Source organism: Vidua macroura, chromosome 6 (genome assembly GCF_024509145.1).
Source record: "Vidua macroura isolate BioBank_ID:100142 chromosome 6, ASM2450914v1, whole genome shotgun sequence".
Lineage (NCBI taxonomy): Eukaryota > Metazoa > Chordata > Aves > Passeriformes > Viduidae > Vidua > Vidua macroura.
The window spans coordinates 51,718,744-51,741,009 of record NC_071576.1 but is presented as its reverse complement, the minus strand read 5'-3'; the positions used below and the strand labels follow the sequence as shown (position 1 = coordinate 51,741,009).

Sequence of the window (22,266 nt, the reverse complement as noted above, 5' to 3'; positions counted from 1 at the left end):
CTGTCCCTCGAGACTGCAGCCCATTCCCTGCAATCCCCACACGTTTCCAGGGCCGCAGCCGAGCCCAGTCCCTGCAATCTCCACACGTTTCCAGGGCCGCAGTCCCTGCAATCCCCTTTCCTGCAAACCCCACACGTTTCCAGCGCCTTCTCCTGCGCCCCCCTCCGCGCTCCCCTCGGGCTCCCGCGCGGCGCCTGCGCGCGCCTGCGCCGAGCTCTGCCATGGCGGCCTGGACGTGCTGCCGGGTGGCCGCCGTGTCCTGCCTGGTGCTCTGCGTCTCCCTCCTCCTGCCGCGCACCTTCCTGCCCCGGGCCGGCGGCAGGCAGGAGCCCGGCGCCGCGCCGCCCGAGGGTAAGAGGCCGCTCCTCGCCGCCGCCCCTCCTTGTCCCCCCGGCCCGGGACGCCGCTGTCCCGCTCGGGGTGAGCCCGAGCCGGGCGGGCTGTGGGGGCTCCGTGAGGGGCCGGGGCTGCACGCGGGGAGCTCCGCCGGCTGGTATGGAAGCGTAGCGTAGTTCCCTCTTGGCGCGTCTCTCTCCCGTGCTCGTCCCTTAGCGACTTGTGGAGTGCCAGAGGATTCATTCGTGGTTGCCGCTGTGATCTACTTTATTCTTCTTTTAAGTAGTTTAAAAACTTCAAAATATCGTTTTATATATGTGCGGGAGATTAAAGCTTCCCGAAAAGTGATATTCCACTTTTTTCGTTTGTTTTGTTTTTTTTTCATTGCAATACATCCCTTCATCATTTTGCTATTTTGTGTATGGAATGCTTTTGTTGTTGCATATTAAATAAAAATTCATTTGAATCGTCTTCATTGTTCAGTTCCCTACACCAGCGTTTTTAACTTTTGTTTTCATGCACCAGATTCTCATAATGCTGTGGCCACGTGGTGGTTTATTTTAGGCTCATGTCCTGTCCTTGTGGCCCCCCAAGCTGTGTCCTTCGTGCCTGCCCTCCAACTCTGCATGTCCTCTCTTTAAGTTCTCAAGGAGTGGGCTCAAATAAGCATCTCCCATTCTTTTTATGCCCATTGCCTTGTACTGTAGACGTTGTTTTTTGCCCAGGGCACTTCACAAAAGTAGCTGGTATCATAACCCCTAGTCTTATCAGAGAGGGAGTTTTGCCCAGGGCTGCCCACAAGCCAGAAGTGAGGCTGGTGGGAGCACAGAGAACTTACACGTTCTTTAGGGTGCTGTCCCTTAGGGACTCATGTTCACTGACTGTGTCTTCTGCATCCTTCCAACAGCCTGGCTCTTCCATGTCTGCACTCTCCAGTGACATGGATTACATTTAGTATTTCATTTCAGGGTTTTCTGAGGACCTTCAGGCTGAAATTACTGCTAAAACAGTGTTACCTTGGAGTCAAATACAGGATTTCCATGCCGCAAGAGCCCTTTCATGGTTACCAGGTGTATTTTTGGTCTTTAAGAACTTGAGAGTAGGTTGGTCAGCACTGTAGATCTGCAGGTGTGCAGTTCCATTACAGGATCTCCTCACACTGAAAACCCGTAAAGGTCCAGCAGCCAGCACAGGTGAGGACTGTGGAGTCACCTGCCCAAAGCAGGGGTGGTAGCTCTGGGAGGTGGCACCTGGCTCCCCATTAACCTCTGTCCCTGCACAGCTCCCAACTGATCCCATAGTGGTAACAGATCATGGAACTTGACACACCGTTTTCCTACAGCAATGCAGTCTTAAACACTTAACAGTTAATGTTGTGGTGCTCCTTCCTTTGGCTGCAGGTTGATCTGACAGAAAATGGCTTTAAAAATCCCAACAACAAACTTGTCCTCCAATTATTTTCAGTGCCATCTGTTGAATGAATGATGTTCGTAGCTGTTCTAGCACAGCTGCTTCTGAGCAGTGCTGTGATAGGGTGGCTTAATCACAGCTGCAGTTAAATGCTTAAAATAGGTAACAAAAATACTCTCTACATCCTCAATATTGTAAATACTTGCCATCATTCCTGCAGAGATCACAGGACAGCACAGGTCTGTGTGTGCCTGATGGAGCATAGGCTCCCAGCGTTGCTCCCCTCTTGCACCCCAGCACCTGCCTTTGGCTGAGGATGTAATAACTCACCTCAGCTGGTCAGTTTCAGATGAGAGTTTATAGTCCGTATTTTCAGGTTGATAGCAAGGATTTCATTACACCTGCTCTGTAGACCAAATTGTATTTCACCTGAAGTTGTTTTTTTATTGGAAGAATAAATCTTGATTGAACCACTTTAATTCATATCTCTGTCATTGGTTGTCCTCCTCGGTGCACTGATAACTGCAGTTACCTGGCAGGAGTTTTAGGGGCTTGAGGTAATCATGTCATTCTTGAAGTTAATAAAGTGCTTATGGTAGTCTGGGGGGCAAAATGTCTCTGAATAAAACATGCTTAAAATTTAGTATCATTTGTTAGAACTCAATGTTACTAGAAGACTTTTTATCAAAACAGGCTTTAGGCAAGGGAATGGAACTTTCTCTAATAAAGTCATTTTCAGAGGTCTCTTTTAGAAAAATGGTGAGCATTGAACTATAGAAGTTAATATTATCATCCAGACAGGAATGCTGTTCTTTTTCACAGTAATAATTTCATGTATATGACAAAGCTTAAAGAACTTACTGTGTTTGTATCACATTCCTTGTTGACTTCATAGGCAGGCATTAGAATGTTTCTATTTTGTTAAAGAGGAGTAAAAAGGGGGCCTACTAGCAGTTAAAACACATTTTAAGTCTAGTGTTCATAAATATATGCCATGTATTTTGTAGTTTCAGATAAACCTTACAAATAATCAAGTGGCATCAGCATTACCAAAAAAAAAGATATGACAATTCAGGTAACCGCCCTGCTCAACTTGACTTTGTGCAATGCACACATCTGTTGCCTGCTGGTGTCCTGAAGAAAATGATGTGGCAGAGACACATATTACCTAGACTAAGAGTTGCTGAATAGTACAGTAACATAAATCTAAACAACTGTATAGATAGTTGAGTTGGGCTCAGTAGCAATTCCTAAAACCCATTAAGTATCACACATAACAGCTTTCATGGAAAAAAAGATGCTTGAATGATCTGAGTATCATCATCTGGTTGGTGTGGTTGTATTCATTGTGTTGTAAATACAGATTTTAAGATTTGCTTCTCTTTAGTTGAATGTTAATATTGTTACAAGATTAAAAACCTCACCGTCATTCTCATGTGAAAATGCCATTAAGGACTTCATCTACATTCAGAAACTAGAGGCTTTTAAACAATGCAAATGTTTGCTGGGGCATAATTTCATTTTTGGACTTCAGGCTCTGAAGGGACTGGGTTAAACAAAACATGCTCTGCTTGCCCTGTAGCTGGTTTACAGAGTTGATCTGAAGCATTAAAACTGACAACATTATTAAATGTATAGGATAAATCCTAGGTAAAAAGATTGCAAAGCCGGCTAGGGTGTGCTTGGTGGGAGTTCTCACACACAGCAATCAGTCTTCATGAAGGCAGCCCTCGGGCTGTCACAGGGGAGTAGAGAAATACTTCAAAAGCAGAACAGCACTTTGGCACCCTTCAAAGCTAACCAGAGTTAGTGCTCTTCCCACAGCATTCCCACAACAGGAAAATGTCCTGTTGAAGTACACACCATCCCCACTGGCAGCTGGGTAGGGCAGCAAACAAGGACCCAAGACATGCCCTTCTGTGCTCATCAAGTGTCACTTGATTTTCTTGATGTTATGGTATTGTTTCTGTATCTTATTGTCTCCATTTCAAAGTGGTTTGTTTCATCCCTGGAAGTGTGGAATCTTGTTCAGGTCACAGTGACACCCAAATTGTTACATTTTCCATTTATATACTTAAATGTGCATTTAAGACCTTTGTGCATATGTTTTCAAGTTGCTTGTGCCCTCAGTTTCCTGTGTAATTCACATGGGTTCTTCACAATAAAAAGCTATGGAAGATAGTATTTGTTTATTAAGGAAATAATTCTAGCAGTGTAAAATCAATAGGGTAGGTTTAGAAATAGGAGTCAAGAAATTCCCCTTTAAAATTACCTTGATAATGAAATGTCTAGTGTCTGTCCTCCTGCCCTGAATATATTTAATTCAATTGAATCTTTTAAAGCACAAACAAGGGCTTGTGGATAATTTAGAAAACTATTCACTTTAAATACATTTTCACCTTTATCAATTATTTTCTGCTTTCTTAATATCTCTCTTTTTTAAAAATAAATAATATTTGCATAAGTATAAGATGTTTTATAAGTGTTTACCTACCATACTGCTTCATCCCTGCCTTAGTGATACTGCTCTCTGCATGACATCACACTTGTTTCCACAGTGACCTACTGCTGCAGGGCATTGTTGCTGGAGCAGGGGGACTTTCTTGTAAATAAGATGCTATGCTTTCCATCACAGACTTTGAATAATTCACTAAAATTTAAGTGCATGATAACAGCTTCCTTGAAATTAAGCTAATCTGAGAGTGGCTTTGGTCAGTGGTAGTGTACCCTGGCAGTTACACTAAAGAACTCATGGAATGTGTGCTATCATCTACAAGAAAAATGTGTTTTTAATAGTGGGACTTCATGAATTATTGATATCACTTCCTAGTAAGTGTTTACTGCAATTTTCTGTGCTCAGGAATTTAGCTGCCTATGATGGTGTTTCCTAGCAAGACCAAATGTTAATGAAATTTTTCTCTTGTGTCTCATAAAAGCACTTGCAGCTGTGTACTCGCAGAAGTAAAGGCAGCTATTAGCAGCGCTGCTTCAAACCTGCTTTTCATTTTCTTTCTGCAAGCACAGGCAGCCTGTCCCAGCACCAGGCAGCAGAATCCAGGCCATGTGTGCCAGGGAGGGGGAGTTTTCCAGCTGGGATCAGGGAGTGAGCTGCAGCCCAGCCTGGCAGTCCCATCTCCGGTGCTTCCATCCAGCACCTCCCACCACCAGATTCCATGGCAGAGTAGCTGAGTAACTCGGCTCAACACCAGTAGGTGGAAGGGAGTGCAGGTGCACATCCAAGCTGGAAATTGAGATAGAAAGCAGGATGTCAACTACACAGAGGAGTAAAATAGTGAATTTCACAACAAAAGTGTTGAATTGATGGCAGCAAGAAAATAGAATAATGCATGAGCTTAAATTTATTGAGGTTCTTGCGCCCTTCAATTGTGTGAAATCATTTGCAGCACCATTTCAGGCTCTCTGCAGTCTTACTCTGGCATCTGTACATCCATTTATGCTTGCTCTCCTTTCTTGTGTTAAATTAGCTCTGCCTAAAAAGGTTACAAACCTCTAAATTTTTTTCCCCTCTAAAATGCCAAAGATAATATGTCCTGGGCTATATTCAATCTCCTTTCTCACACTGCTTTACCTTAGACCTTTTTAAGGAGAACAGCTTGAGAGCTTGAGGTAAATCCACTTTTCTTAATCTTTCATTACTCACTTGGTAAAATGAGGTAAAATACTATTCTTACAGCAAGTACCAAAATCTGTGCTGGGCAAACACTGCAGTCGTGTGTCAGGGTGTCAGGTGGATAATGGTTTGGACATTAATACATTTACACATTAAATGCCTTTGGGCAATATTGAAAGATCAGGCTCACAGTGGAAAACGTTGTTGGGGGATCTTGAGGAGAGAAACAAGTAGGAATCTGGCATTTTATCCTGCTGGAGATGCTAATCTGTTGGGTATTCAGACAAGAATATACTTATTAAAATCCCTGTTTTGTTAATTGCCCTGCCAGCTCTTTCTCTGCTTAAAATCAGGAGATTTTTAATTGTATGCTTCTACTCCTAATTGTGTAGGAGTAAAATTGCTAGGAGTAAATGGCTTTAAGTAAAACCTAACTCCCAGCACTGCACATCACAAGAGACTGAGGGCTGAGTTTACAGACTTAGTTCAACAAGTTACTTACTCATCAGTGGTGGTGAATTTACAAGCAGAGAAAATAGGTCACTTGCACCTGCTGCAGGTTTATGCTATGTGTAAAATGATGGAAAGTAACAGAAGGGAAATGATCATTGTGTGTTTTTTTGCAGGGAAGCTCAGTCGCTTTCCACTGAGGATGCATTCCCACGCCACTCCCGACAGCCGAGCTGTCCCTCATTTTCCAAGGTCTCACCTTACTGAAGCAGTTGCCAAAGCCAAGGCAGGTGGAGGTGGTAGTGGAAGCACTGGTGGAAGTGGAAGAGGCCTTGTGGGACAGATTATCCCTATATATGGATTTGGCATCTTTTTATATATTCTATACATTTTATTTAAGGTAAGACCAACATAAATTGAAAAGTCAGGGAAATAAAAAACTTGGGAAAAAAAATTTATACTCTCATTTCAGTACATTGTTCCATTTCAGCTGTGCTCAGAAAAATGCTTATGCCGGACCTTTGCCTGGTGGTCAAAAGACTGGACTATCCTGTGGGTTTTGCAAAGACTGTAGCTAAGAATGCAGGGAATGATTTCTCTGATCCTGCATTGGCCTCTGGCTTCTTAAAATTTCTTAAGGATTTTTTTTTCCTCCTGGAACATGTGCACATCTAGAGTAATGTTAGATTAGTTTTGAATATACACGTAGTATTCTTTTCCCTGCTGTATGTGGCTACGCTTTATATGTATTCTATATGTCACATGTTGTTTTTTATTCCAAGAGTCTGATAGGAGTTTTCAGCTGGCAAAATCTTCCAGGCATGTTTCATGGTTTTGCTGGTGGGTGTGCTTTTCCGTGGCTGCCTTCTGGCCTATTTCAGTTTTCTGTATTTTTTTTCCATTTTCTCTGGGGCTTATCTATTACTATTGCTGTAACTGATAGAAGGGCCATGTTCTTGTCCTCATCAGCTGGCTTCCAAGGGAAGAACTACTCCTGCAGAGCGGAAATGCCCTCCTGCTACACCTGGGAACATGAAGAGGAAAATCAGTGAGTATGGCTCTGAGTTGTATCTGTGTAGCTGTTGACTCTGTAATGGTCCAACAGGGTTCTTCAAGTTCTGGGTGCACTGTAAAGATGATGTTCCCTCCCACCCAAAACCAAGCCAGAATCTTCTGTGTTAGAATGAGCAAGAGTTCAAAAGAATTACTGCACTGTCACTTTCTAAGCTCATTCAGCCCATGAGGCTGTGATAGCAGCCTGATCCCAAGCCTCTCTGGAAGAAATTACTTTTCATGAGGTTTGCTGAATTAACTGCACAGATTTGCTGAAAAGCTGTGTCACTAATGATTAAAAATGGATAATAGGATGTCCAGCTATAATTATTGTATAATCCCTAATAGTCTAGTAAGAGCATAGAAAGATACTATGAAAGCTAGTTTAATTTTTTTGAACTGGTGAATTCTTTAGCCATCATCAGGCATTTCCCTAATTTGTCCTTTTTTTTTTGCAATGCAGGGTTTTCATGCATGCAATAAAGAGAGCAAATGGTATTCTGAAATGTTAATTTGATTCTACCAAAACATTGGTGAGATAGATTCAAGTATTTGTAGGCACTTATTAGATAAATTAATAAGTTTACTACTGAAGATTGGAAGAGTAGTTACCATTACAGCATTTAAATGTGTTGTGTTTAGCTGGCTAAACTGTAATAGGAAAGAAAATTACTTAGGGCTTTATAGAAAGTGGTACCAGGAAGATAATTGTCTTAATATAGCTGTAAGTTTCGTGACATTAATGCACATATTAGGAATACCTAATATGCTCAGTGCTGTAGATTGTGTTTCCAGTGCAGTCATGCTGCATTGTGCCTGGAAATTTTGGGCAATATATTAGCAATGGTAATTATATTTTTTTCTCTGATGCTTGGTGAGAGAAAGTAACTTTGCAGTAAGTTAACTTTGCCATCATTATACCCAAAGAACTAACAGTGAAAATTATTTTGCCTTTTTCTAGAGCTCTTAATGCTCTATATTCCTAAAGCATTCATGGCCAGCTGTACCAGAGCAGGGGAGAGGTCACTGGATTAGGAACCTGAAGACTGAGTCACCACTTACATAGTGACTTGGAGGAAGTAACTTCCTTCCTCTTTACCAATTCCCCTTCCTCTTCTTTTAAAGTCTCAGACATGCAAAATAATTACACCAGTGTTGCATTAAGTCATAGCAATCTGTGCAGGATAGAGGTCTTTCTAAAAGCAGGATGTTTGTTGATTAATTTCTCCATTCCTACTATGTTGAAGTTCCATTGTGCCTTTGTGCTGCTTAAACGGGTGTAATACTGGTATTATTCTTCCCCTTCTTAGGCCAGGAAAAGTAGGTAGAACTCTCTAAGCTGAATGTTTTCATTTCTTCAAAGGCAGTTTGGTTTGGTACAGCATTTGCTACCTGTGATAATGGGACAGGGATACATTTTCAAGGCTCCTAGTGACAGATCTTGGGATTTTTTTTTTTGTTTTGTTTTACAGCTGACTATGAGCTCACTCAACTCCAGGAAAGACTGAGAGAGACAGAAGAAGCAATGGAAAAATTAATCAACAGAGTAGGACCTATGTATGACAGGTGTGTTTCAAATTAGAGTATTTTAAGGAGAGGTTCCACACTGATTAGAAATTAAACTTTCTTCCATTATCTATATTAAAATAGCATTTTTATTGCTAGTTCACATTATAGAAGTTTGATTTTACACATCCCAGTTCCTGTTCTGCAGTTTTTCCCTTTTCAGTATCTATATATAAAATTAATAATTTTTCCCAACTTCATTTCCCTAACTACAAAAGCAATTATCCCCATCTCCCCACTTTGTACAGTGTGTTATTTGGAAGAAAATGACAGGTATATGTAAACAGAAGATAAACAATCTACATTTTAAAAGTACATAAAACAGCCTGTTTTATGCAACCAGAATAATATCCCGAATTATTCTTTTCCAGTTCTATGAATTAATTTCCTAAATTGAACTGCTGTTATAATCTATGTAAATTCCTGTTAGAATAACCATAACATTTTTCTTTAAGGCAGAATTGTGTAATAATCTGATTACATAACTTAGTTCCACTCTAAATTCATGCATTTGCTTCTAAATATAAAAGACAAAGAGTTGTAAAATCAGCATTCAAAATTATATTATGTTTATTAATGTTTCCTACAAATCTAATATCACCAGTCTGTGTTACAAAGAAACACTGGAAACAAGTCTATGTTGTTCATAAGGAGTAAAAAGAACAGATCAATAGGACCCTGCTGAACTGTAATGTGAAAACTGAAATACCATAAATATGAAGGTGAGGTGTGCAGAAAATGAGAGCTGTTCTGATTGTAAATCATGTTAACTTTGTCTGGATCAGAGAGGGCCTGTTTTAATCCATCCTGTAGGAATTCTGTGCTCAACATTTTGCTCATTTGTGGCTCAAACCCCTTCTCTCTGAGTGCAGTTTTGCCTACATTGTGCTGTGCCCTGTACAGTCTTGGGCAGACAAAGTGCCGAACTTGCCCATGTTCAGCCAGGTCCCAGTGGGAGAGCCCCTAAACTGCCCTGGTTTTGTTTGTGGAACAGAAGGATCCTGCTTTGACTGCCACTCATCTCGGTGCTGGAGAGCTGACACAATGCTCTACATGTTCCTCTAAGCTGACAGAAATAGGCTTATGAACTGCCCAGATATTGTGCTGATTCTCAGGATGGAATAGGTTTTTTTACTGAGAAAATCGGTTTAGGGTCTGATCCAGTTTTGTTGTACTCTGTGTTATTGGCCCAAAGCCTCTATTTAGTAGCACTTCCCTTCTTTGTTCAACCAGACTATTTATATAGATGGGTCTAAAGGTCTCAGGGGAAATGAGAATCTGAATCTAATGAAGAATTTTGTGTGTTGCCTTTTTGAAGAGGAGGGGAAAGGCACCTCTTGATGGAGCAAATAGCTCTTTTCAAACACTTTGAAGCTTTCTTAATCTACTCATTAATTTCACTAATACTGGATAAATCTATTAAAATAAAACCTATGGTTAGAAAGTGTAGTTAGAGTACTGAGCAAGGCTTTTCAATCTGGATATTGATAGATTTAAATAAAAAGGAAAGAATAAGAGAGTAAAAATGACTTGAGCTTTGCTAACTGATCTGCACTTAAACAGAAACCCTTACACAGAAAAGTCAGAGACAGAAATAACTGGTATCAAGTTTCAGCTAATGCTGAAAGACCCCAGGTGAGACCATGGCCCTTTACACCAGGTATGGCAAAGCAACATCCAGCCTGTGTTGTAGAAAGCGGCAACCAGAAACTTGGATTTGCGCTTTTTTTTTTTAATGAGTTGAAGACCAACCTCCAGACCAACTGAGGGGACTTCCTTCCAAACCAGCATACCAGCTGGAATTGCTACACCATTAAGTAGAGAAACAATCTTCCAGAAATGCAAAACTATCAAAAAGTACAAGTACAGGTACTTTTAATAAGGCCTAGCATGTTGTAGGAAAAATGAGAAGCAAGGTAAAGAAAGCAAGAGGAAGAAAGAACTGCCTGGCCAGGCCCTCAACAATGTAACCAAAAATTCCTATTTCTGGTAATTAGGTAAGAGGTAGAAGTAATGCAGATCACCTACCTGTTTTTAAAGTCTTGTTTGCCAGGCTGTCAACTGGAAAAGCTTCCTTTTTTATCATAAACTGAGCAAAGGTGATATGGAAGAGACTCTGTGGGGAGCCATTTTTTGGGATGTAGCTGCATTTTGATAGTGATTACTTTAAGATCACAAAGCTAAAAAAAATAACCAGTTAACATGTCTGAGATGCCATTTTAGATTATTTAGATTATTTTCCCTGCAGTCATGATGGCTCTTTAGGAAATGTTCTAATCTCACAGTAGGAATAAGAAACCTTTACTTTATCTGTTAGTGAGCTCTTTGGGACTCTACAAAGTGTAAGTATTGCCATTATGAAAAATAATACTTGTGTTGGAGCTACAAATACAGAGAGCAAAAATAATGACCTTTTCTTGCACTGTAAACCTTCTGCATCTGTTATCCTCTGAGTATTGCTAAGTGCATTATATCCTGGTAAATCTCCCATGTGCAGGCAGCCAGATGTCTTAAACACTGCCAGCAACCTACAGTAAGTCTTCCCAGAGGTCTTAAATGAAGTCAAAATAACACACGGGCTTTAGTTTCTTCCTCTCTGCAGGGAAATCTGCCTTTTAAGCGAGGTATTTGGGGGAGGAATACTCTGAAATAGAGCCCTTGTGTTGCAGTAAGACAGGAGTGTTTTCTAATGAGGGTATCCCACATACTAGGAATTTTCCTGTATAAAATGCCACAGTGATGCAGCTGCATTGACTGATCCTGTTATCTGAGCCAGCTTATCTGCCCAATGTGCTAAAGAGATAGGCCTCTCTGTCTTCAGCCAAGTGATATGTATTCAAATTGGGTACAGTTTTGTTTCTTAAAGGAGGATTAGTTCAGCAATTCTGTCACAGCTTTGGTCAAAGGCTGATGAAACCATTCCTTTTTGTGGGCCTCTTAATTCACATTTCAGATTCCACATCTGCATAGGCCAAGCTTTTGGGAAGGTGCTGCCTCGCACATTCAGTTGTTTGTGGTACAGATTGCCACCACAGCCTGGGGGAAATCAGTGCAACCTACCTATAGTGTAGGGATATCAACTTTTCAAACTGTGGGGTAAAGTGCTCCTTGGTGGAAGTGCAGAAAAGTGATCTCAGGGAAGCAGTTTAATCTAGGTAGGTGTTAATCAAACCAGCTCCTGAGCTAAGTTCAGTTAAAGACACCTGTGCCTGCAGCTGTGCACAAAATCCAGCCCAGGATCAGCACTTCCACCACCATCACACCAACCAGCAGTAGAATGCTAATCTTACTTTAAACAAGAGTGACTTTGCTGCCCTTAGAGGAGTAGCCATCATGTCACCATCATTCCCATTTAGGCAGAGTGGCACAAAGTTACCTCTTGGAGTGCTGCTCCAGTCCCAACAGCTGGTAAGAGGAAAACCTGAAGAAGGACATTGCAAGTTTATTAGTTCTGATAACTAAAATGAGGCTTACATAGATACTAATGACCTAAAGCCAAATTCTGCCTCCAGCTCCTTTCTTCCCATCTCTTCCCTACACTTCACTGAGCAGCCTACTTAGTGAATCTACTCTTGGTGATTATGTGTCTGTCTGCTCTCCAGACCAGGGATCACCAGAGATCATCTGTCTGACCTCACATACCACCTACAGTTCAGCATTCTGTGCATGCCAATGGCCGCCTTTTCAAGTAACTGGGGGCAACAGCTCCTGAACTCATACACAGATCCAAAAGAGTGCCAGAGGAGTGGCTTGAACTGGCATTACTGCTCAAGAATTACTTAAACCTCAAGATATCATAATTTTAAAACTCAAGATGAAACAAGCACCAATGGTCAGAACCATTTTCACCCCTGGTGGCAGCCAGCGTCTTTCTCATTCTGGCCTACTGAGTTACCAGACTGCAGAGCACGCACCTCCAAATACTACCTTTTTGTCCATAAGATTTTTAAAAGACTTGTTTCTTTGCAGAGAAAATAACATGTAATTACTACATGACCTTATCTGTTGGAAGCATTTTTGTTACAGCAGTTGTTGTATTTCCTAAGCAGTAATAATTACTAGATCCAGCGGTGTAGAACCAGTCAAATGTTTGCTTTCAATCTGATAAAAATCTGAGTCCTCTCCCTCTAGTTCTAAAGGGCAAGTGACAGTTAAAAGTAACACCTTCTTTCCATTCTTAAATCTTCCTTCCTGTTTCTGCCCCCCACCTCCCCACCAAGCTGCATTGTTGACTGTCTATAATGGCAGGATGATCTGTCCAACTTGCACATTTAATGGTCATAGAGATTTTAGAGTCTTGAGCCTAATGACTGTGAGAAATTTTCATCATCCTCACAAGCTACACATGTAACACAGATTCAGAATTTCATTTCCTTATAATATTAAGTATTATAAGTATTATTAAATGCACAAGGCACTGCACCCTAATTCTTACCTAACACACTTTTAAAGGCAGGAAATTTCTGTAGTGTCTTTTGTAGTGTAACTCCTTTTTGTGTGTCACTTCCATCTTGCTCTCACACTGGCTTTACCTGCCTTCCTTCACCTGTTTAAATTGCAGGCTTTTGGATAAAGGGATAAACTATACCCAGCTGAAGTGCAGAGCACATGCAGATGTTGAGGAAGGATCACACTCTTCAATAGGTTTCTCCAGACTGTGATGTTGGCATGGACCAAACAGTTAGGTTCAGACTCTTCTCATAGCTTGCAATAACAGTGGACTAAATTCTGATGTCTAATATTTTCTCGCAGGACTCAAAATGTTACAACAGACCAGGAAAAAATGCTACTTCAACAACTCAGAGAAATTACTAGAGTTATGAAAGAAGGAAAATTCATAGATGACATCTCTCCTGAGAAGGAAGCTGAGGAAGCTCCTTACATGGCAGATTGGGAAGGTAAGCGAGAGCCTTTCTTACCATTACCCTTACAAGAAAAATTGGATAAAGTTCCAGATCCTTTCAAAGTTTTGGTTAACTTTATCCTTCCTTTTCCAGAAGCCAGTGTTCAAAACTTTGCTAGAGGTTACTTGGCTTTTTTTTCCCCCAAACATAACAGAAAAAATAGATTTTGAGGTATCCAACATTTCTTTTAGTGTAAACACTGCACTATCTGCTGCCCAAAGTGGCATATGAATATCCACATATGCTCCATCTGCTGCTGGGGCTTGGCTGCTCTGGGTTTATATCTTTCCCTTTCTGTGCTGGGCTGGATTTCTTGACAGTCATAAAACCCTTGGAAATCAGATCTGTATGTTTTAGATAACTTACAGTTTTTACTTTTGATTAGTCGCTCTTTATTAGCTTCAATGTTGTAAAAGTCAACTCCAGGAAGTCTTTTAAAAACTATTTATTTTAATGACCTTTTCATTCCTTGGTGTTTAGCTGCTACATAAATATGTTTTCAAGATATCTTAGTTGAGCTGCTCTGTATCATAATTTTAAATGCAAACTTAATTTCTTGCTTTTTAAAAAGCTTTCATAAACTATTCAAAACAAAAAGCATAAACAGTGGCCTTGAGCTCTGTTCATAAAGTCAAGTTTATGATGTTATTTCTAAAATGAAATGCACAAAGTCATTGATGTATCTGTTTTTTCAACTTTCTCAGTAATGCTGTTTATAGCAAGTGTTCAAACCATGCATCAGTCAATCTGTAAGCAGAAAAAAAAAGAAGGATCCATTTAAAGATCTAAGACATACCATTTTTACCTGTTATCCCCCATAGCTTCCAGCAAAGCTCTTTCACTCTTGAAAGTCAGGGCTGATGTCTTGGCTCCCTAAAAGTAAGTGAATTTTTTTTCATTATCTCCCTAGAAGACATGCTTTGCACACTCTTGCCATGGATTTCATACTGTGATGTGTACATGGCATTAAAGAGCTGACACTTGCACTGGCAGTAGGAAAAACAACTGTCCTGGCCAACTTTGCATCTACCATTGAGATCAGGACTCCTTTTAAATGCTGGTAATACTCCAAGCTGCATATCCATTTATTCCTAAGGTTATCCAGAAGAGACCTATCCTGTCTACGATAATTCCGATTGCTTCAAGTGCAAACAGGACACAATCCTTGTAGATTACCCTGACCTGAGCCAGCCCTCTCCAGAAGAGCTGGCAGAAAGAATGGAGGGCATGGAAGATGAGGAGTATCCTTATGATGAAACCCTGCTAAGTGATCTTACCACAGGAATGGGTGGTCAGGATTTAATGCAGAAAAAGGATGATGTAACTCTCGTCAAGGAGGAGAAGAGTGACCTTCCTCCCAGCCAGAGCACTGGGGAGTGCTGCTGTTGCTGTGATGATGATCCTGCTGTCATAGCAGAGAATGCTGGATTCCACTCTGAGAGCTGCAGTGAAGTAGAAGAGACAAGCCAAGAGGACCTGTCCGTGGAGTCAGAAAATGAGAATGCTACACTGGAAAAGCAAAAATCCAGTGATTCAGAGGAGACAGGCACGCTGAGAAAGCGCAACACCAAAGTACTTGATTGATGAGCGACAACCATCTGGATGGTAAAGGTAGAGGTCATCAACTGTCATCCACCTCGGTTTTGTTCCCACTGAGGACTTCTCTGTGTTCATTTCCTTGTACCTATTGCATTCTCATGGTACCAGTCACATCATCTGCCTGAACTGGAAGGCAGTGCCCTCTTTCATGCCCACTTATCATGGGTTACCATGATGCTGCCAGCAGTGCTTTGTCCTTGATTTTTGAAGCCTTGTCTTTTGGAACAGATATTTGTGACTCGTTCCTTTTCAATTCTGAAGGAGCTGTCCTTGGTTTTGCCCTTTGTCATCCAGAGTTAACCAAATGTCTCTCCTGGCTTTTTCAAAACAATCTGTGTGCTACTAGTTAGAAGAGTTAATCAAATCCTTATATATACATGAGTTTACTGGGATGCTGAAGGACAAAATATGCCTTCTTTCTCTTAGCTCGGTGTTAGCTGGTCATCAGAGCAGATCATAGTCACACACATGACTCTCTCAACTCTGTCATTGCTCTCTACTCTTGAGAAACTGCTGTCACCACAATCCACAAAGCTCCTCTGCTACCCTACAGCTCCTTTCCCATTTATTCCGTATTGTTGGTATGGTAGCCTAATCCATGTTGTGTTACTTGTGTGAGCAAGACTCAAGCTCTGTGAGTTGTGCTTTAACTTTGCCTTAGCTGTGGTGAAATTCCCAGATGATTGCAGGAAGTGGACCACAATGTGTGAGAGCACTAAAAATATCCCTAGATATTAAAACCAAAAGAGCAGTGTTAAGGTTTGTCTGTAAAGCAGAGAAGAGTATGAGGAGGACCCTCAGACTGAAGATAGCAGGTAGCCTTTTCCTTCTTCCTGGAAACCTGTGGATTTTTTATGCTCTTGGAATGCTGTTGCCAGGGTCATGTTGAGGCCACCCCAGGTATAGGATGAGGAGGGTGCTGGAGCCAAGGACTCCTGAGGACAGGTGGCAGGTCCCTGTGCCCAAGGGACGGCTTTTCTTGTACAAACAGCATGGCAGGTGGGATGGGCTCCAGGAAAGGTTCCCTCAGCTCTCATTACTCTCCTGCTTCTCCCATACCTGGGCACTTTTCAGGCCCACCATAACCTGATGTACTGGGCCACTCTCATGGCCCAGTCACAGTGGCTGTTTGTGATGTCACCAGTCCCCTGAGTGCTCTGGCACTACAGAAGCAGATGTCTCCCTGTCCACCCAGCTCTGAGGCCCTTGATGAAAGTCTGGAAGAAAGAAAAACCAGAGCAGCGAGGCGGCTGGCAGACCACCTTTGCAAGGGATGGCAGCAGGGCCCCTTCCAATGATGACCGAAGAGGAAGGTATGTGCCAGGAGGAGGCCGTGGAAGAGAAGGAACAAAATCACCCCTCTGCCACAAGTACCACCGCCCTCAGTTCCCTGGTCACGGCCATGCAGAGCTTGGCTCTGTGCCCACCAGGGAAAGGTGTGCAGCCCATGGACATCGGCCTGCCAGGCAACCACCGGAGCAGTGAGCTGGGTGGCCGACCACCTTTGTGTGGGACAGCACAGAGACGTGTCCGGCAGCAGCCAAAGGGGGAGTCACTTTCCCTGGGCCTGAAAAATGGCAATCGACAGTGCAGGAGGAGGAGGGGAAGGAGAAGAAGGAGGAGCATCAGCCCTTGCACCATGAGAGCCATTGCCAACATGCGAGGAACGACATCCAGCGTATGCCTCCAGGAATTCTGGCGGCTCAAAATCCGCACCTGCCTGACTGAAAAATAAGCAACAAGACAAGGATGAAAATCCTGTCATCCTCCTTATTTGGTACTTTGGTGACAGCACCTTTGCTCCCATGACCCCTTAAGTAGGAGGTGGTTTTTAGAAAATTTAGAAACTTTCCAGTTCCATGCCCCTATCCTGCTTTGCTGCTGCTATCTTACACCCTGGGATTTTTTAGGCTATGACATCAACAAATTGAGACTAGTTTTTTTAAACTGAATAAAGTTATCATAATGAAGGCATGGAGCCCTAGGAATTTCTTCTTTGCAAACGTGCTAGGGAATATTATGGAGTCCCAGCCTCCACACGGAGCCTGTCCTACTAGCTCACCCATTCCATCTCCTGGCATCAACAATCATTTGTTGATTGCCATGCATTATATAAGCCCTTCCTTCTCATCCCCTACCCCACCCTTCCTGGAGCTCCTCAGGGAAAGACATGAATTGACTTGGCTTTCACCAGGCTACTGTGCTGAGGTGACAGGAGTTATTCCCAAGAGGGCCACTGAGGTTCCTGGGGTCTGGAGGTGGGGTTGCTTCAGTCCGAGGTCAGCAACAATCCCTGATGAATGAGTGAAGTCAGCCTTGCATAAAGAATATTAGCAGACCAAGCCCAGAACGTAGACAGCTGTTTCTTTGGCAAAGCAACAGATGGCAGAAAGAAGTGCTAGCCTTCACATGGAGGTCCCTTCTAGCTGCTTCATAGGAAGTTCTTTTCAATGTTGGGAAATAAATTTAAAAAAAAACAAACCAATAAACCAAAAAAATAACAGCAAAATTTCTTTCTCCTTCTCTTTTTTTGGGATTTGGTGAGTGCCTATGGATTCCTCTGTCCCCTCTTGGTCTCCACAGCCCTGGAAAGGTACTAATGTGTGGGGTACAGGTACAGCCCAGGCCTTGGAGATGGTGAGGAGTTGGGGCCCACAGCACACAAGGGTAGGCTGAGGGAGCTACCTCTAGTCACGACGGTGGGGCAGTGGTGGAGTTGGTGCCCAGTGAAAGTGTGGATGCCCCATCCTTGTCAACATTCAAGGTCAGGTTGGCTGGGGCTTTGGCCAATCTGATCTAGTGCCAGTCACACCCCAGTGTTCAATCAAGCCCTTACATCATTCCCCAGTGCTTCCAAGGAAACGGTAGGAGATGTGCTGGAGCTCTGCTGTGGATACAGGCACAGCCCAGTGGGATTGTCACAGACTGGTGAGTGTTCCCTGGGTGTCACTGGAACTGTGACACTCTGAGGCAGAGAGGAGCATCCCAGGTAGGCATCCCACCGCATCTACACATCCACCATGGGCCTCTGGGACACTCTGCTTTAATGAAATTAATTGGATTCCCCTGGTCTGCACCAGCTCCAAGCCAGATGCTGGGTGCCAGTCAAGGTGGGGTGCCAGCCTGGGGCTACCCCCACAGAACTGCTCACATCGTTGCTGGGATGGGTTGTGGGGGGAGTGCCCATGGCAATGCCACCCACCACAGCTGGGGCAACCCATAGGAAGGGCCTGTGCCCCATCCAGAGTCACCATCCAGCCCTGTTTCATGCCAACTCCACCAGCCGAGCCCCCAGAGTGTCTGTATCCCTGAATTATGGGTCTGGCTCACCAACTGCCCTCACCACCACAGCTGCCAGGTGCAATGGTTCCAAACATACCAGTAATCCACATAATCTGGGAATCCACCAGGTAGACATCACCAGGGGAAAGTAGATTTGTGTTGATCAGGAGCTCCTCGTGATGGCCATCGTTCTCCAGATGGGAGTTGCCCAATCCTCTTGGCACAGCATTATTGTGTGCTTCTAGAATAATTATGCTGTACCAGACATTTTCTCCCAGGTTTGCAAAACCTCAGCGAAGGGGGTCCCCTTTTCAATGCCAGGTCTATTTCCCATTGCTTCAAGCACCAGGAAAAACGTGAACCCCCACTTTTACATGGAAGAAAAAGGAACTGAACTTCCCTTTAACATGTGCCTTGCAAGGGCTCTAATCCCTTACACCTTAGGAGTTGTTAGGGCTACTTTTAACACCTGTGACAGAGCTAAAGGTTTCCCTTTCTTTGCAGCAAGGTGCCAGAGAGCCTCAAGAGCTCATCCCTGAGGTGTCAATGGCCTTGTCAGCCCCTCCCCAAGGACCAGTAAGTGCTCTCTGAACATAGCCAGCCTTGTCTCCTGTAGCAGCTCACCAGCAGCCTTCAAACTGGGATTCCTCCTGTTTGAATATTTCCTTTTCATCCTTTGACTCAGCTTTCCCCCCTCTGAAACAGAAATGTCTATTTAGAGGAGCATTTTAGAAAAGGACCATCAAATGTGTGTCTCCAGCTTTCTCAACTATTAACTGCTCACTTCTACTACAGAACATTCATAATTTGAAGGAGAGCTTTGCTGATCAAAATCAGGATTTTCAAGAGAACTTTGATGAAGTAAGTAAATCAAATCATAGGTCAGAACATCAGCAAAGCTGGAAATTTGAGAAAAAGTCACAGAAGCTCAAGTGGATGCCCATTGGAAGCAGTCAGGCCCTTTAAAAGCACACGTTCCTTTACTTGTGATGTTTCCCACCTGGCAAATGAATGGCTGTACTTTTTGTTAATGCTAAAAGAAAGAGCACATGTGTTGTTAAAACGAAATATTATGATAAAACTAGATTTTAAAACCCACTGTTGGGCTTAATTCTCCCTGGATATTTGAGAATGGTTACAGATTGTTTTGGGCATTCCATGGGATCAGGAAAAAAGCAAAAAGTAAGATCACTGCTGGCCCCAAAAATACTCTAAAGAGCATTAGTTATCAAATAGTATTTGGAGAACAGATAAATATCTTAGAAGTTTATGACCTAACTCTTTGCATTAGCAGTTAGTGTCCATATCTTGGATTTTTAATTTTCCAGTTAAGAATAAGGAAACTATGCTTACCTTTGAGAACACAGAACAATCTAGTGCAATAATCTATTTAAATGATATTGACTTGCAAATTCTAATAAAAATAATAAAATAATATGTTTCTAACCTCATGTATCACAAACACTGAGGAAGAAAAACCAAGTAAGTGTTAGAAAATCATCTATATATCAATGGTTTTATACTGACCATGTATTTCAAAGCGAATGAATGCAACACCAGATCAGACAGACTGAGCATGCCAAACACAGCAGGAAAGGCTGGTCTGAGCAAGTGATTTTACTCAGCTTTGGAACTTCATCAGTATTTTGGGGGGGCACAGATTCCTAAAGAGCAAATAGACACCTCTCCTTTTTCTCAGTGATCTTCCTGGGATGGCTTAGATAGTGCTAACAGACCACTGCTCCTCTCTGTTGGGATCAAACACCTGCCCAAGTGCAAGATTACCCAAACTATATTGCTCCTGACAGAGGAAATTGTAAAAATAAAGTTTAAATGGCACTGGAAACTCCTAATGTTAAATAATTCCATATCCAGTGGAAGTCATTTATTGAGGTGTTTCTGACCTTGGGTAGGGAAAGACATCATTGTTTCAAACAAAGTAAGTTTAATATTTCGGCACAGTGTTCTGAATTCACAAACACTAAAATCAGTCGTTGCACATAGTGGTAAATAAATACATTTACTCCAGAATACCAAAGAGTTTCTTTAAAAAAATTTAATTTGCAAAAGCACATTCTTGCAGGTTTATCTAAAACTCTCTAAAGTCTGAACAAAAAGGGAGATGCCTGGCTACTCAAAACAGGCCAAGACAGTCTTGTGTGCAAACAAGCCTGACATGTTATAGCTGTGGTGAAAAAACATGTCTGGTTAAATATTAGTTCTCATTATTAGGTCATTTTTTGTCAAATTTGATATATTCCATTCTTTAAAACCCCATATAATGTAAAGACAATAGAGACCATAACATATTCAAATTCTATGGTATAACATCGGTTTATTTAAGAAAGGCAAAGAGATGAATCTGAAAATGTTTACTGTGGGAATAAAAAAAAAAAATTAATCTGCTTTTTCATTTTCTAGGGACAGAAACATTCATGTAACACATTTTCTACTTCTTGAAGTTTAAGTAAACAAGTCAGAAACAAAGGTTATTTTTCTTTACAGGCAGATATAGTCCCAGCATATTCTAAAATGAGTATTTATACAGCTGCTCCCAAACACTGGATCTTTCAGACTGTCATTAGTTGGATGAAGACAGTGTTGGAAAGTACCAAATCAGCTCAGTGGCTACTAGGAACTCTCAGAAATAAACCACCTCTAGAGTATGTACTTTCTGAGATACTTTTAGAGGTGCAACAAATTACAAAACATCCTCCACAGACATTTTTTGTTTTGTTTCCCTGCTTTTGAGTGTAAGAAATTGTTCAAAAAGGAGAAACAAAAGCCCAGTCTTGTGATCATGGGGTAGAGATTGGCTCACTGTGTGGATGAATCCCACTGAAAAGTCAGCTCAAAGGAAAAGCAGATGGCTCTCTGTAATATATATTCACATGGAAAGCATGAGCGAGAACAACTTTTTGTAATCTTTTCAAGAGAAAAAAATCACTTTAAAAGAGGTTTCTAGTTACTGACTCTTTTAGAGATATTTTGCAATGATTAACCTCAAGGCAAATTAATAACATGGTTTATGCTGTCACTGAACAGAGTGGAAAGAAGGTATCACCAAAGGATTTAAGTTCTTAAGACTGTATCCATATTTATATTCGTGTGTGCACAAATGTTTGCACATCTAAACCTAGAAAATGTTGGGAAAGTCATAAACTAAACCCATCCCACACTTAAAACTGACAATCCTGCTGGGCATGTATGTATGTCCCTTTTATACTTTGCATACACCTGTCAGAGGACCTGATTTTCCTGTCACTGACCACAGGATTTTAATTTAAAATTAACTTAGTTTCAATCACCAGAAAAGATGTTTACACTTTTAAGATAATAAAAAAAAATATTAAAGCTCCAATATTTGTCTTTTTTGTACATGTTTTTCAGTAAGTCTCTGTAAGTAAGAGTTTTGTTTTTTGTAGACCTTGTTTCTTAGGGAAACTCCCTGTGATTTGCTAGTTCTTGTGGAGGTTCAGTTCCACCCTATTTATCCCTTAAATCATGGGCAAGGTTTTGTTTTTCTAAATGCTCTGTGGAGTAGCAATAATGACATCACTGAATTTGGCAGCATATTTAATGGAAAAGGTGAATATTTTTCATCAACAGATATTCTAGATCCCCCCTTTGAGTGTCAACAAGTCTTCATGGGATGTATGTAAGAGCAAACTTTGGCCTCCCTTCCAAATCCAATTTTCTGAAGTGTTCATGCCAATAATGCCCAATGTTTGTGATCCAGTTAAGCCCACATTTAAACAAAGACAAGAAGACATTTGGACTCTGGCAGGGACACGAGTGTGGTCTTATGGAGACAAGTTAGAAAGAAACATTGGTTACACCAGCAGGCTTGGGATTAGGCCTGACATGGAAATAAATGGGTGAAAATGACATAATGAAGAAATCTGTACAGAAATTGAGCAGTTTAGATGAGAAACAAGCAGTATGGACAGAGTTCTTACCAATATAACACAACATAAGCAGTGACCATCAGTCTATCACTGAACACTGAAACCCGTGACTCCCTCCAAGCTGTGC

The 22,266-nt window shown here is 41.8% G+C and overlaps 2 protein-coding genes across 8 annotated transcripts in view; one reads left to right on the top strand and one right to left on the bottom strand.

Annotated features, from left to right (window-relative positions):
• Positions 1-204: 204 nt before the first annotated feature.
• RIC3 (RIC3 acetylcholine receptor chaperone) lies at positions 205-20,632 on the top strand. 5 transcript variants are annotated; one of them, XR_008437466.1, is made up of 8 exons: positions 205-351; positions 6,004-6,227; positions 6,797-6,875; positions 8,353-8,446; positions 13,199-13,344; positions 14,447-16,262; positions 16,380-18,059; positions 18,736-20,632. XR_008437466.1 is itself a non-coding variant. In XM_053979597.1 (7 exons), the coding sequence occupies exons 1-6, from the start codon at positions 222-224 to the stop codon at positions 14,932-14,934; spliced, it is 1,161 nt and encodes a 386-aa protein (XP_053835572.1). In that variant the 5' UTR covers positions 205-221; the 3' UTR covers positions 14,935-14,961; positions 18,736-20,632. The 5 variants fall into 5 exon arrangements, 1 of the variants encoding a protein (XP_053835572.1); XR_008437465.1 differs by having other exon boundaries at positions 14,447-18,059; positions 18,736-18,807; positions 18,937-20,632; XR_008437464.1 differs by having other exon boundaries at positions 14,447-17,938.
• The window catches only part of TUB (TUB bipartite transcription factor), a 90,098-nt gene continuing 74,092 nt past the window's right edge, over positions 6,261-22,266 (bottom strand). For all 3 annotated transcript variants that reach the window (XM_053979594.1, XM_053979595.1, XM_053979596.1), the window contains one exon: positions 6,261-6,851. The gene's annotated coding sequence lies outside the window, so the exon portion shown is untranslated. The remainder of the gene's footprint in view (positions 6,852-22,266) is intronic.

Bases quoted from the DNA above. Each gene is read 5' to 3' on its own strand.
- RIC3 (XM_053979597.1), top strand. From the start codon at position 222: ATGGCGGCCTGGACGTGCTGCCGGGTGGCCGCCGTGTCCTGCCTGGTG. The intron at 8,447-13,198 runs GTGTGTTTCAAA...ATTTTCTCGCAG, and splicing joins GTAGGACCTATGTATGACAG to GACTCAAAATGTTACAACAG. The intron at 13,345-14,446 runs GTAAGCGAGAGC...TTTATTCCTAAG, and splicing joins TTACATGGCAGATTGGGAAG to GTTATCCAGAAGAGACCTAT.